The sequence below is a fragment of the Apteryx mantelli genome, chromosome 5, assembly GCF_036417845.1.
Source record: "Apteryx mantelli isolate bAptMan1 chromosome 5, bAptMan1.hap1, whole genome shotgun sequence".
Classification (NCBI taxonomy): Eukaryota; Metazoa; Chordata; class Aves; order Apterygiformes; family Apterygidae; genus Apteryx; species Apteryx mantelli.
This window is the reverse complement of record NC_089982.1, coordinates 84800211-84816145: the sequence shown is the minus strand read 5'-3', so window position 1 is coordinate 84816145 and position 15935 is coordinate 84800211. Positions and strand designations below refer to the sequence as shown.

General features: G+C 44.7%; 1 protein-coding gene across 1 annotated transcript in view; it reads left to right on the top strand.

Annotated features, from left to right (window-relative positions):
- SLC4A11 (solute carrier family 4 member 11) overlaps positions 1 to 15935 on the top strand; it is a 95586-nt gene that overhangs the window by 27836 nt on the left and 51815 nt on the right. Inside the window, exons 4-5 of the mRNA XM_067297217.1 lie at positions 9981 to 10027; positions 15138 to 15369. Of these exons, the coding sequence (XP_067153318.1) occupies positions 9981 to 10027; positions 15138 to 15369 (279 nt within the window). The remainder of the gene's footprint in view (positions 1 to 9980; positions 10028 to 15137; positions 15370 to 15935) is intronic.

Sequence of the window (15935 nt, the reverse complement as noted above, 5' to 3'; positions counted from 1 at the left end):
CTCAGGACAGCGTTCGCTGCTGGCAGTGTTGCATGCAGCGCTGCGAGACGGGACAGCAGAGCAGCTAAACGAACTGCTGAGACTTCTATGCTTGGCAAGCTGCACTGTCGGCTCTATGCAGCTGCTTGGCTTGTACATGCCGAGTATTTTGGGTGAGGGAGAGCTTTTCTTGAAATGCAAGTGGCACAGAGCACTCTGGAAATCGATGAAGGCTCTTTGCAGAACAGGGCTGAGCAGCGCAGGCATAAATGCTGTGCTGGTCTTCAGGTAGAGGTGGCTGTGAATAAAAAAGCTTGCTGTGCGGTTGTTGCAGGTGGACATGCCTGCCTGAAGCTATGCTTGTCATGTCCACCCTGCCAAGTCAGCATCCTTTAACTTTGCCCAACGTGGGGTGTGAGGTGGAGAGGACTTCTGAGCAGGCTAGTTTACAGTGAATTGTGACAGTGTCTAAAATGTTTGCTGTCGAGGAATAAAATTCCTAGGCTGTTCTTGAGGCTGTGTTTGACTCTGGCCTATGGTTTTAATGTGCTCTGCTGTGCCTCTGCTAAATGGTGAAGGAGAAGGGCTAATAAATCTGGTGTTTATGGTACGTGCCTAGGAAAATACAGCCTTAGGACAAGCCAGAAGCCTTGGTTTCATTCCAGCTGCTGGAGGCAGTCTCAAGCCTGCCTGTGTAGGCGCTAACTATTTTGGAGATTAAATGTGAGGGCTCTGGATTATACTTGGCGTCACAATATTGGAGAGGCCTTAAAGTTTACTAGAAGTTATTTTTAGATTGTAAGCAGATCCCAGTTAATCTATAACAAGCAATTGCTGGAAACAGCCATGTAAAATAGATATGACAGACTTGTGCTTGACTATCTTGAAGTCTACTATGTGAATGGTGACTTTAAATTAGGAATAATATCTAGTGATTTTTTTCAAGCCTGCAGTTTTACAAATTCCATCTTAATTGAAAGACTTAAGGGTAACTGTAGTCTGTTGTGGCAAGTCTGGGCTTAATGCCGTGGGGTGCATTGTTTGGGGATGAGGAATGTGAGCGCTGTGGATTCTTGTGTGTCCTCTTGGGCTTGTTATGAATGTTTTCCCTCCTATTCAAAATAGGACAAGAAAGGCTTCCTTATTTCCCTCAAGCAGTGATGTTTGCTGGTATTAGTTGTATCCTTTTTCTTCAGCTGAGATGTTTGAGATGCTTAAGGAAAAATGGACTTCTGAAGTGCTGGAGTCCCCTTTCAAAACACAGGGATGTAGGTTTCAAAATCTGCCTTCAGGCAGAACCTAGAGTCCAGACTTTCTAGGATGACAGGTGTGAAGTAAGGTCCTGTCCACCACCTGCTTTCCCCCCACAAGCAGCATCAAAGTGGGCTGGGTAGCCAAAACTCAGTTTCTTCACAAGTGTCGGGCATAGGATTCTTCAAACTTCAGGTGCTGGAGTGCTCTAGGCTTTCAGCACTTTCTCAAAGGTAGCTTGGCTGAATTATCTTCCAGAGTTGACTTTATATGTGCCAAACCAGCCTCTGGAAGTAGAGGAATCATAGCTGATTCTCTTGGAGAGCTGACTTCTCAGATGGTTGAAAGTGGCTGAGATGAGCTTCTTTAGCTCTTCTGCTAATGGAACTAGCCTGAACTACTGGAATCACTTGGGGAAGAAAAACTTCTTCATAATCTTTTTAAGCTCTTTCCAGAAATGAGACTTAAATTCCTTATGACTGAAGTACCTCTAGGGATACTGCTCCTCACTCAACTATGCAAGGAGACAACTTTTAGAAATGTCCTTGCACTGTTGCTGCTCTCTGGATGTTTTGTTTTGTATTCAGACTTTGAGTTCTGAGCTGAGCACTTGCAGTGTTTGTCCCCAGCCCTGGGGAAGAAAAAAACCCTGCTCTGTCCAGGCAACCAAAACCTTACAAAAACAGATTACTTCCAGCTCCCAGGGGAGCTAGTGCACCAAGATCCTACAGCATCAGACTCTAGTACTGTTTAAACAGTGGAAGGCAAGTGTGGAAATACCATCTTTTCATTTCCCATCTCATTTTCTTGCTTTCTCAAAGTTGGGTGAAGGCTATGAGCTGAAGGGCTTCCTTGTGCCAAATGACTCAGTAGGGAATATCGCCCTCTTGTGTCATGCAACCCTTTATAAAAACAGCCTGGGCTGGACAGATGCTGCCAGTTTGGAGAGGGACTGACCACTGGCCCTCAGTGCTTAAAATACAATTGCTCAATCTCCAGCAGGAAAAAAACTATAAGGTGACTTGAAACGAAATAAATAGCTGCTATGAGGTATCTGTGAGCCTCTAATGTATGCCTGTTCTGGTCACCATAACTTTTTGTTCCTTTTGCTCTATGTGGTGTCCAAATTGTCTCCTGCAAGAGACCACCTCTGGCAAGCTGCTGTGAGGTTGCTGCCCACTTTCGAGTATGGGGCTAGCAAATGCTCCTGGGGAAGGTGAAGAGCTGGTAGCACAGAGGGTGGGTGCTGGCAGGCAACATAAGTGGAATTACAGACTTGGTGACAGCTCTGCTATCAACTTGTCGAGCTGTTAATCTCCATATGATGGATGTACAGCTCGCTACAAGCATAATTAGATGCACTTTACTGTAATTCTGTTTTTAAAAGATCTCTGCGTGGGATTAAACGTTGAGCCAACAAAACATAGCATGGCCCATAAAACTCTGACAATTAGCCTTTGTCATAAATTGTTGGGCTGTGTGCACAGACATATGTAAAAGGGGATAGCTTCAAGAAATGCAAGGTTTAAGGTATGGCCTGTTTTGTTTTTAATTAACATGGGCTGCTGTTAGATTGAATATTGAGCCCAAATCGGTGCAGATGCCCAGACACTAAAAACATTTCTCAGTTTTGACACTTGGGTCCTTTGTCCTGAGTGTTTTATTGCTTCCTTGTGGTAGCTGATAAGAAGCTTTCTTGTTCTCTTCTGGCTCTGAGACTCCTAGATTAGGTTTTGGTGGGGAGAATTCAATCTTCAGCAGGTGTCAGTAGCTCCACCCCAAAAGTATGCTTTTTTTATTTGAAGCTGGATGCTTTGAGGCCTGGGATCACTTGTCTGCTTTGGGAGAGATTGGAGTGGTTTATCAAGAGACTTGTGCCTGAAACAAAGATTTAAGCAAAACCCAAGTTTTCAGGACACAGCTGTTCTGGAATAGATGAGTCATGGTGAGGGTCTGTAGGGCATTCGCAGGAGAAGTGGTTGTCTTTTGGGTCTTGTTTAAGCTTGAGCCTTAGAAGCAGCCACGGTAAATGTGCAAGTAAAATACACCAAGCCTGTGCCCTCTTGCCATTGCTCTTGTAGGAGCTGGTACTGCTTTCCTGCCCCAAATGGAGTCCCTTTTCCCTCTCATCCCCTTTCTTACATCTCTGCCCAAGGCAGAGGGCAAAGCTGTGTTCACATGGCAGCCCCAAGCTGGACTGATCCTCTCCTGTCAGAGGACCCGGGTGTGTTGATTAGCCACCAAGTGAGAGGTGCTGCAGGGCCGAAGAGCTTGGTTCAAACTATCTTGGTGCATAAATCCTCCAGAGCCCAGGCTGTGAGCAAACATAGCTGCAGCTCTGAGCCCATCACTGCAGTACCTCACTGGGTTTAAACACTTGCCTCCAGCCATATCACTGCCCTGTGTTTTGGGGAGAGGACAGGATCCTCGGCATCAGTGATTCCATGTCGGGTGGGCAGTGGTGGACCTGTCACCCCTGAGGGGACCTGTTTTCCCTTGGGACCGATATCCTACATACTCCTACCTATTTAATAGCTACTGCTAGCTATGTAGTAGCTTGTTGGTTCCCTTACCTGGCTTTACAACTGTGTTTTTCTTCTCTCTTCTATCTAGAAGTGTTAATCCTTTTGTCTCAGAGTTATGTAGATGTAAATTTTGTTTGACTGTCTGTCTGTATTTTGTATGTGGGCTCTGCATAAATCTCCCTGGAGCCTGGGGTGTGGGCGTACATACCTGCATCCTCTCAGCCTGTAACAGAAGCATCTAACTATATGGGGTTTAACCTGTTAGTTCCAGCTTTATCTGTGGAATGCTTTGAAATGAATCCCTGTAAATTAATACAGCAGCAGGGAGGCTTGGTTCAGATTGGGCCTGAAATCTGGCAGGTTTCCCATTGCAAGCATAACTGGTTGTGGTGGGTCTGGGAAGTAAGCAAGGACACAGCCGTGCAGTTGGTCATGGTGCTCTGATGGTGGCATGTTACAGTGGAGAAGAGGGTGCAAGGGACCCCTGCCTCGAGCTGGAGAGCAGCGGTCCTCCAGCACAGGCATCCCAAAGCAGTGCAAAATTTGGCAGCTCCCTTTAATCAGCCACAGAAATATTTTCACAGCTTGGCTCTTATTCTCATGGCTTGGGTTTTTTTTAAATGTCTCTGGCAAATCCACCATCTCTTCCCCATCCCAGGTTGCAATAGAGGGATTTGCACAATTTTTCCTAAACTTAGGTCTCGCTTTAGCAGCTGTAGCTGCTAAATGTTTTGCAGCGTGTGCTGCCACTTACAGCCAGTGCTCATATTGGTGGCTTTAGCTGTAGAAGGCTTCCATGAAGCAGTGTGAAAGGGTTTTTTGGGGAGGGGAGGAAGAATTCCGATTGCTAGCGAAAAACCAATCGGAAGGCAGGATGTGGCTTTGTGTGCGTGGGGAGGGGGGTGGAATAATGGAACACAATTTACGCTTCACAAGAAATTAAAGCCTGTTCCACCCTCGGCACAATTGATCATTCCTAGATACGGAGAATCAACAGTTTCCTGCCGTCCACTCCAGAGACACGCACGTGCACACCCGCGGCTGCTACTAGGAAAACACCGCTTTCTAACTCACAGCCCAGCCGCTGCAGAGATAACTTTTTTTTAAGGGGACGAGGAGAAACGCTAGATGCTGGCGCCAAGGATATTCCAGAGAGAGTAGTGTCCAGAGACAAGTGGTCTGGGCCTGAATGGGTATCATTCTGCACACAATAGTCACATTTCCTCACATTAATACCAAGGTCCTTTTTATGTCTCGAGGCACAATACTGACCCACGCGTTCCATCTGATAACTCCTATTTTAGCAGTTTGATGTCAGTGTGGGATGTTGGACTCTTAAAGCTTCCTATACTCTAATGGAAAGTGGATACACTGATTGTGTTGTGTGGGGGGGTGGCCTCCGTCCGAATTTCCTGATTAGGGTGTTTTCAAAGCGATGTTTATTAAGTGGACGGAGGAGGGGGGGAGCGGGGATAACGCAGGCGTTTATGCAAGAAGGCCGTGTTCTCCGTGCTAGGCTCTTCGCTTTGGGTTTGCTTTGGGGACCTTTCCCCAAGGTTTTGAGTGCCCAACCCTTGTTTAGGGGGCCAGCTGGCATGCAAAGAAATACATCTTTGCCCTGCCCCCCCCCCCAAAAGATAGTGATAAAACCTATTGCTGCTTTTATTTTAAAACTGAAAATTTGCTCTTGTGGGGTGTGTGTGTTTGAGGCGTTGTGGGGGGGGTGTTGAGTGACACAGTGCTCGATGCTCTCTTATCTTGACCCTGGTCATGTGCGAGAGCCTTGGTCAGTCTGTGCAGCCTGTCTCTTTCCAATCCCTCAGCAATGGCCCAAAACTGGTGTGAGTCGATAGTTCTCCGCCTGCCAGACCGTTGCAATGCCTATGCTGATTTTTTTTCAGGTGAGGCTTTCCTTCCCATCCTGCCTGCCCCTTTCCAACCTGCTTCAAAAACTTGCAGCTAGCTGCTAATTTCCAGCTGCCTTTAATGTGGCTGTCTACTGAAGAGGGGTGAACCTAGCTGTTTTTAAGCTTTCTGCTTGGTGGAGGCCCTTTGCTAAGGGGCAGTTCAGCCCACCACTCTTATCGTGGGAACGTGGGATAGCTGGGCTATGAACGTAGTTTTCTAGCCTAAATAACTCGAGTCCGATGGGGATGAGTCCAGGCTTGGAGCAGCCAGGCCACCAAAGAGAAAGATATACTTAAGATCCTACTCGTGCAATCCTTCGTCACCAGTGACGAGCTAGCGTTATCTCCGCTGCTGCTAACAGGTTCCCCTTGTGCCGTGTGTCAATGTGTTCTTTAAGGCACGAGATTCTCATAGCAGAACAGTTTTGCTGCTTACAGTGTGGTCCAACATAAGCAGTTGAAGTTTAGATTTGCTCAGGGCCCTGGAGAAATTGCCAATGTCCAGATAAAATAGCTTTTTTTTATAAAAACCTTGAAATGCTTCCACTTAAGCTTGATTCTTGGTGTTTTTCTGAGAAAAGCATGGAAGTGCTAATGTAATATTCTTCTCTGATTTATTAGCCTATTTGCTATCCTGATGTGCTGGGGATTGCACACGGATCTAAAGTAACTTTGACACCTGTGCAGTTAGAGTTCCTGCTCTCTAGTTTCTACCCCTGTATCCTAAAGAAAATGTGGCCTTAAGATGTTACATATATCCTCTGTGCCCCCACAGAGCTGGTTCCCTCCAAAGACTTTTTGGTTATCCCAGGTATTAAGGATAGCACTGGGGACCTGTGCAGGGAAGGGGCATAAAAGGGAAATGCAAGTGAAGCAAGATTTCTAAGGCAGAAGGAGAAAAGCTTTAAACTTTGGCTTATGACTTTGAGTTTGTTTTCAGGGTTGCCTTTGCATAGGAAATGCTGTGAACTTCTAAGGAGAAAGAAAAAGCAAGTAGATGACTTCATTTCTCTGGGCTGCTGTGCTCAGCAGTGTTATGTAAATGCCAGTTGGGATCAAACTGCTTTGGGGTACAGCAGAGAAATTTCCCACTGCATTTCTCGCTTCCAAATATTAAATCTCTTTGCTAATATCTAGAAGCTGACTGGTCCTGCTCTGCTACAAATGGTGGGAAAGAAAAAATGGAGGCATGCCATGGTGCACTGCCAGGGCTCTGAGTGTGCTGACATAACTGTAAGAACAAATCTAATGTTGGCAATTTATCACTGTTGCTAAAAATTGAAGTTAACTCTCCGTGAGCCGCTTGCAGTGTATTCAGTAATACTGCATACTAGTGTATGTACGTCCTAGAAAACTGGGATATGCTTGTTACCTTGATGTAGGCTCCAGGGAGCATCTGATGTGTTGCTGACTTTTTGGTTTTCCTCTGGTCAGAACCTGGAGCACAGCCTAACAGATAGTCAGCCCCCTCTAGCAGCTCTCCTTTAACTATGTGTGAAGATGAGACAATAAAAGGCTCAGATCTAGCAGCCTTGCCTAAAATAGACTTTTGCAGTGTTTTGTCCAGCAGGGAGGACCACAAAAAATAGAAATGACAATATTACATGGCCCTGACCTCTTCTTTCTGTTTTCGTATAGCTTTATTAACCAGGTTTCATACCTGAAAGTCAGGATTATTATGCCTGGCAGCAATACATAACTGATGGTTCATCTGTAGATGCTTCCCTGTTGTCAGTCGAGGATGAATTCATATTTTTCTATAGCCCCTTTGCCCCGTGGGGTGCAAGGGTGCATGCTGTCACTTCTTTCCAGCCCCTCCAAACCTGGAAGGAAGCAGTGGGGATGCCAGGAAGGAGACGGTTGTGAATGAAGCTAGGAGGGAAGTGTTACTTAGTCCTAGCAGGCTTTTGCCCAACCATCTCCCAGCAGATGTGCCATTGGCAACCTTCTGCGCGGTTTTACTTTCTTTCGCTTAGTGGGATTCCCCTGTGGTAGGCAAACGGGTAGCTCATAAGCCAGGTAAAAAGGCACTTAGGAAGTCTGTGTTTCCCCATTTTTCTGTTAGCTACTGTCCATTAGTCATGTTATAAACCCTCCAGTGGGCCTTTGAGATCATAGCCCAACTGGGTTGGTGTTATCCATCTGTCTCCTTCCTTTGGACTGGGACTGAGGCGGCATGTTGCTGGATGAAATGATGAATGAGGCCTTCTAAAAGTCACCATGCCCGGAATGGCTTTTTTGAGAACTTTGAAAGACCCTGGTCAAACAGATGTAATTTCATGTTTTTGCTTGTGCTGATAAAGCAACCCTGAGAGCTCATCCAAGATGAGTACCTTAGTGCTGTCAACGAAGAGGATTGGTATACACTTCAAATTGATAGGAGGAACGAAGGGAGATGCTGCGTGATAAAAGGGCAGCATGAGTTTCTATTGTGTTTGTGTGCATCTAAGAGTGGAGTGAAGGACAGACTGCAGATATGTTTTTCACGCATGTTCTCTATTGTTCAGGGTTGTGGGTATTTTTTTGTCTCTAGAATGATTTCTTGCAAAAGCTGAAGAACCAAAACATGTTTTCTCCTGGATGAATATTTATGGCTTCTAAATCTTCCAGCATACTTCTGCATATGTAATTAGACTGCAAATTGAGTAAGTGAGCACTGGAGAACTACAAATGTAAGAGCCTGAGGAAAATGCCTGATGTTTCTGGTTTAGCTGGGTGCTTGCTTTTTAATAATAAATAGCATTTTCAAGATAAAACAGCTTTTGTTTTCCAAAGGATGTGTCAAAAGCAGTAATAACTGGGACTGTTGCACCAGGCAGACTTGTCTAGTAAGTGATTCTTTTAATCACATGTACAGCATCCAAGCAAACTTTGGGAGAAGATGGGTAACATAACCACAGCCTCTGAACAGTCTTAAATTTGTTCTACGGGGGAAATGACTGCAAAGTCAACTCTATTCCCTGTTCGAGTCCCAGCCTTTTTAACCTAGGTGTGAACACAATTCGAATTCCTGGTTGATCAGTGATGCTTTAGGTTTAAAAAAAACTAAATTTCACAGCTTTTCATCTGCAGTTGTCATTGCTTTTTCTGGAGCTCTGGTGTTGTCATTCTGTCTGTGACCGAATTGCATCTGCAGGCAGCTTATTTTTTCGGAGGGTAGTGGAGTGAGGCTCACAGGCGCCTGCCTGTGGGGTGAGTCTATGAAATGGGATTGCAGCAGTTTTTACAGGTGAGGCTTTGGAAATCCTGATATGGAAAGGAAGGGAAAACTTCCCCTGAATATCTGTAACTGTGTGTAACATCTCTACTTTTCCACAGCTTGGCCTGTGGAAAGGTTTCTGGCCTTCAATGTTTTTTTTTCCATGCTGTCACTACACTCATTTGAATGAAAACTGTTCACACACTTCCTGTATAATTTTGGTAGTGGCTGAATGCTTGTGTTTTTGGAGAGTGTGAAGATGAGGACTTTCAGGAAGAAGGATGCACAAACTGTACCTTTAGGGACAGATGTCCATGCACGGTACTAGTGATCCTACAGAGGAGCATTTTTCGATGAAGGCAGTACAGAGTCAGTTGTGGCAAAAACAACGGGGCTTTTTTTAAGACTATTTTTAGCTTTCACCAAAATACTTAATAGATACCCTGAGAAAGTAATAACCTGGATGCTTGGAAGCTTGAAACAGGAACTTCCTGGGTACCCGCATCCTTGTAACTTAGCTACATATTAAATGACACTTAAAGAAAACTGGTGTTTAGAGACTTAAGAGCTCTGTTTCTTTACAGTTAGATTTATGGAGGCAGTGTGGTGAGTTGACAAGACATTAATGTGCTCATCTTCAAGTTGCTGTGTGTGATCTCTCGCAGCCCGCTCCCTTGGAAGCGCCTGGCTGTTGTTGACTTTTGACGAGTATGAGAATGGGCTCCGCACGAGGATGACTCATGCAATTTTAGCCTCAATCTATCAAACAGCGATGCATGGGATTAAATGATTACCTTAAGGGATTAGGAGTCCTATGAGGATCTTCTATCCAAGAGGGGAGCGGAGAGTAAAAATACATATGAAATCTTTAAAAAACAAAACAAAAGCTGCAGGACAAAAATAAAAACACAGCTGATCAGATGATAATACAGAAGGCTGCTTCTGTGCTTGGTTCACATTTCCAAAACTAGAAATGTTGTAAAATTGAATCTCTGCTTCTCTCTAGAGATCATCTGCTGCCAAGAGAACAATCTTTCACCTTGCTCTGAGCCTTCTGCTTGATCCCTGCTGCCTGTCAGGTACCTGTGATAGTAACATTTCCTCAATTTTTCTTTCCAGCTGAAAATGAAAATGCTGGCTGCGTGTTACTACACACATCAAGGAAGGTAAGTAGGAATTATTTATAATAAACTAACATTTTTTGTAATTTAGAAGCAGAGAAAGGAGTCTTGAAGCACTTGGAGGGGGTAGTGTTTTGTTTTTGGTTTTTTTCTGGCTTGAACAGAAGACATTAATGCCTCTTTCCCTAAATTCCTCTGTCTTCGTTTAAATCTTAAAAGCCATGTGGTGTTCGTTTTCCAAACAATTTCTTTGTAATTCTGATTGTTCCCCTGTTTTTTGTCCCAGACAATTCCTCGACACATTAATTCATCACTCTTCTGCAGCTGCCTGTGAAGGGATCCAAGTGTACGCCATAGAGATTCGGGCTGCTTAGCTTGTCTCGAGCCTAAAACAAAAACACCCAATAGACATTGCTGTGATTTGGTTTCCTGTTTATCCCAGCTAATCAGATCTGCCTTCACAAGGTTCAGCAGGAATGAACTCCCTGGAAACATGCACTCTTGAAAGGACGATTGTGAAACGGCATTTAGTTTATGCTTACTCTGGAGACCCTAAATTGATAATGATAAGGCAGAAATGCAAAAGCCTTGTATTGGTGGTATTGCTGCAAACCTCCAACTACGTGAAAATATGCAAAAAGCATGCAGCAGGGGAAATGGACTGATGCTTAATACCAGTTGCAATCTTGTTTTTTGGGAGGTTTTGATGCATGGCTTGTAGTGCTTTTTAAGTCACCCTGCCTCTTGCGCGGTACACTGGCTGGAGGGGCCAGCCATCTGCATGAAAACCTTGCATCATTGATCCTGGCAAGTAAACTATTGCAGGTTTCTTCAAAGGTTGTAACCTGGGTTCATAAAGCTCTGCACCAAAGCCATGGGGTTTTTTAGGAAATCCCTGGCAGCTCTGCTTTGCTTTTAGGCCTCTAAGCCAACATTTATGCTCAAAGCTTGAGAAGGTATTTCAGCAAACTGAGTTAGTACTGCGAGGCAAATGTGTAAATACTTCCAGGAGAAGTAAATACCCACCCCCAAAAAGTTGTGGTGGTGGTTGTTTTTTTTTTAATCTAAACATAAGATGTTTGTTAAGTCATAAAAGCTCTAATTTACTGTTCTGTATGCCTGACAGCCATGCTCAGGAGCTGAAGTCTTTGTAAATAATTTGTCTTGGTTAATATTAGTACCTAAGCTGCTTAGAGTTTTATACTCTAGATTTAAAGTAACATAAGAACTTGGTCACTTCAAATGCAATTCTAAACACAAATGCAGGATCCTAAATCTGATAGGAAATAGTTGGGAGGTGCTAACACAAGTGACTTTTCTAATTTCTTTTTCTTTTCAGGTCTGTAGGATTTGTGCTTTCTTGGCGCATAATTCATGCTTAAGCATTTTAATGTGCTGTTGAGCAACAAATACCAGAGCTATCCTGCTTTAGCTGGGCTTGTGAAAAGATACTACTGCCAATTTTGTCCTCCAGGGAGGACAGGTGGAATTGTGTGCTTCAAATATGAAGGAAATTGAGGACTAGAGGCATCTACAGAGACGTATGGGTTTTCAATCAAACTGTTCCCACGCTGACTGTATAGGGCTAGTCCTTCACTGAGGACTTAAGAGGATTTTGTGCACAGAGGCTTTTTTGGAGGGGAGTTTCTACTGTTTGCATCTTCAGAATATCTGTGGATAATGCATTCAGAGGTGATGCATTGCTGCAGCCTTCCCTATATAGAGGCAGCCGTGCATAAGACACTGGAACAGAGGATTGACAGGATGGCAAGATCAGTGGGAAGAGCCTTGCGGGGGGAGATGTGGGACTGCCTCACTTAGCGAGGACAGAGATCTGGGTCACTGGAGAGATGGCTCTGTGTGACTAGGAAGAGGGAATCGCTAGAAAAGTGGTAGAATCAGAAGCTTTGTCTGGAGATGTTTCCCCACCAGGGTGTCCCTGTCTCTGGCTGCACATGTTTCTGTGCCTCTCTGGGAACATTGGCAGGGCAATCCATGTCTTGGGCAAGTTTCTACCATTGCACTTGGTAGGTACAAGAACGGGGAAGCTAGAGAGGCTGCTGTTGGGGTTTGAACTGTTTAATCCCTATCTCGGTGAGTTTCTGAGGAAATGGCCCTGAGTGCCCATGACAGCAGCAAAGATGGAGTTGTGCTTGGGACAACACACTTTGGCACCTCTTCTTGTAATGTGCTTGCAGTGTCTGGAAATGGATGTGATCCAGAGCAGCAGCCCAGCAGATAACTAACCTTTGGACCTTCTTGAGTGTTTAAAAGCTTTATTTTGTACGGATCAAGTGTGCAACTTTGACTTATAGTGGGTGGCCAGTAGACCTGCCTGCCTGAAGTGAGGGAGGCTGTTTCAAGGCGTTCTCGTTTCTGTAAGCTCATAGCCTTTGTTCTTCCTGCCATAATATGTGTGCAGCCTTGCATTTGTGGATACTTGGCTCTGTTAAAGCTACTATTGGGTAGCTGTCTTGGGTTTTTTTGCTAAGCAGATTCCAGCACCACATATCTTTGTGTGATTTGACTAGCTAGCTAAAAATACTTGTGAAGGAGCAGTCATTAATTTCTCTCTAAACCAGTGGGTGTCCTGACTGTAGAGCAGGTTCTGTTTGAGCTAACTCCCAGGTGTTGCTGTACCAGCACTTCCAACTAATTCTCTTAGTGTGTCAGCTAGAGAAAAATGTATTTATATCCTCCCATGCTAGCAAGTTATCTTGCGATGTTTAACATGCATATCTTTCCCTAATGTTATGGGCATGCCAGTAAGGACTCCTGTTCAGGAGTGGGGAAAGAAAACAGGACTGAGGTCTAGAAAAAGGTTTATCCAATGCATTGCCAGAAACCTTTGGCAAAGCTGGAGCCAAATCCTTGTGATATGCAGTAAGTTGCTGACAGCCCAGTTGTGCTCTGCGAACCCCACCCCACACAGGGAATGGGGTTGGTGCTGTCACCGCTTTCTCTGGGGCACAAGGTGGTGGGAGTGCCTTTCCATAACAACCTGGTGGTGCAGATTTGCACAGCATGCTGGAGAATTGATGTTGATTGAGATGATGCACGCATGTGATAGTCCTGTACTTAAAGGTCTCTGATTCATTTCTGTCATCCCTTCAGGCCAACTTTTCCCCTTTATGGTTCTGGGTTTTGGGGCTTCCCTTGTGCATGGAAGAAGTTGGTGCCATGAAACCCCTGCTTTGTTTTTTTTGGATACCTCCCCAGTGCAGTGGTACCCATGAGGGCACCTTCATGGCAGGCCGGTACTCCTGATGCTCTTAATCCTCCCAATATCTCCTTGGCTACTATCTGTGCCATCCACGTTATTAAATCCTCTCTAGGTCATTTGGCCTCTGCTGTTTGAACCTACATCTCGGGTTGGACTCTGCATGTGAGAACTTGCTTCAGGAAAAGCAGCTCATCTCCTCTGAGAGATGGTTGCTGGTCATGTGGTGACCCCACAAACACCTGTTATGACCAGCTTACAGCAGCAGCTATACGTGTTTTTAATCAATTCTCGTGCAGCGACAGCCTAAGACTCGCTTGGCCACTCAAAGTTATGTGGCCTCATTTGGTTGGGATTGTAATGCAATTATTTCACTGTCTCCTCTCCTAAGAACAGATGGCAACAAAGGCTTGTGGGTGGGAGCTAAAATCCTTGAGAGACTCTTCTGTCTCCACTATGCTGTGTAAGAAATGATTGATGCAAAGTAAAACAGTGTTAATTGCAATGGATGTGTACTGACAACTTGATAGTTGCCTTGATAATTACAGTAATTAGTGAGATGTTAGCATTCTTCGCTGTGTCTAGGCTATAAATGGAAAAGGTAGAGGGGGTATGTGTGAGGAGGGAATCTTTTGGCTCAGACTCTGGGACAGTTTGGTAACATGGGAGGAATGTGCCAAGCTCCTAGTCATGGAAGCAACTCGGAGTCAGATTCGTAAAAGGAATTTGGAGCTTGATTCTTACTGAGTTTAAGGGGAGCAAGGAGCTCAAATCACAGAATAGCTGAGGTTGAAAGGGACCTCCTGGAGGTCATCTGGTTCAACCTGCCTGCTCAAGCAGAGTCACCTAGAGCAGGTTGCCCAGGACCATAAATGCATCTATAAAATCTGGTTCTCAACATCATGAACTCAAGCCTCACTGGTTTCCAGTGGGATGGAAGATCCATATAATGGAGTCCAAATCCCATTTCTGCATTTGATCTCAAACTGCTGAAGGAGGACAAGACCGTTGGTCACTTTTGACAGCTACTGTGAGTGCTAACTGTATGTGTGGATTTCCAAGAACTGTGAATGGGAATGACATGTTGTAGTTTGATAATTCAATTAAACTTCACAGCTGACAAATGCAGAAGGGAAATGAGACTGTAATATAGCATGGCTGTGTTTTCCATCTCTAGAGGTCTACAAGCCTGTGACTGGGACAGCAGAGGGAACCAGCAGAGAGTTGAGACAGTGTCAGCCTTTCGTCTTTCTTCTGTCATCTCCTGTCACACGCTGATTCAAAGTTAAATGTTATGCTCAAAAGACAAGAACTTCCTTGGGAGTGGAACTGGGGATGGGAGGGGGTATAAGGATTGTGAAAAGGGGATGAGGTAGACAGTGTTCCCCATCTCCCTCTCCAGACTCCCTAACTGGGAGGACAGGGAGAGATAGCTCCTGGTTTGAGAAGAGCTGGTTTTGGATGCAGAGATGCATATTAGTAATTCTTCCTGATGCTGAGCTCAAAGTATATTTCTTCATATAACTTTTCCTATGTTGTTGTAAACATCTTGAATTACTTAAACCAAAAGAGACTTTTAAATGCTACCTTAAGCATTTATGATTTTAGACTAACTTTTGCGCTTCGTCCTAGGTGATGAAACTAATCTTAGTTCTGCTTTCTACATCGGGATTTAAATGGTGTCTAGGCATTCACCTGTGATGACTAAATTAGCATAAGCCTTGAAAATGTAGGCCTTCAATGCAGTAATATCACATAAAACTGTCTTAAAACGTAATCTGGTTGGGGAAAGTGATTCCAGAATCTTTGGTTTGGTGGTGGTAATCGGAATAAAACTTTCTTGTGAGCTTGTTCTTGTGAACTATGCAGATCCTAGTTCTTCGCAGTTAGGTATTGCAGAAGGCTGTCTAATATTTTGGTCTCTTCTTTACACAGTACCTGAAGTTAAAGAATTTTGAAGAGGAAGTCAGAGCCCACCGAGATCTGGATGGGTTCTTGGCCAGAGCCAGCATCATCCTTGATGAAACTGCAACCTCCTTGGACGATGTTCTTAGAGAGATGCTGAAGCATTTTGCTGAAGATCCTGATAACACGGAGCCAAGCTGCAACTTTGAAAAAATCATGAGCACTTTATTCACAGATTCAGGGACCCCCCGAGAAGGGAATGGTAACTAACTCTTGATTCATGTTTGCCTGCGGGTTACTGTTATTTGTCAGTCTTTCCATTGGTGGTGTGTTGAACACTTGCTACTGCACAGTCCTCAGACTTGCATGTTGCATGTCACACCCGGGGGTTTATTTATCTGTGTCACTTGGACTGAAGAGTCTTGTGTCTCTGGGATTTTTATACTTTAGTGGAATCTGGTCTCTCTCACTAAGATGAGACATACGGGTATTCTCCAGAGGGAGAAGTCTCCAGCACTGGAGTGTTTTGTCTGTCTGTACCCATTAGGCTGATGTGCTTGTCCTTAGACAAGTGGCTGATGCTCTTAAGCAAAGAGGCACTTGCTGGTGTCCCTTCAGAAATGGCTCCTTTGCCTTGTGATTCTCCATCTGAATTCACACAGGCTGGGGAAGTTGACTGCTTTGACCACCTGCCTGGTATAGAGGAATTGGCTGGGGAGGGCTGTGCCTTCACATTGCTTCCAGTCAACTGGAAGTGGTGAGAAGTGCTTTGTTTTTCTCCAGAAATTCAATCCTGGAGCAGCCCTAGCCAATGTTGTTGGCTTAAGT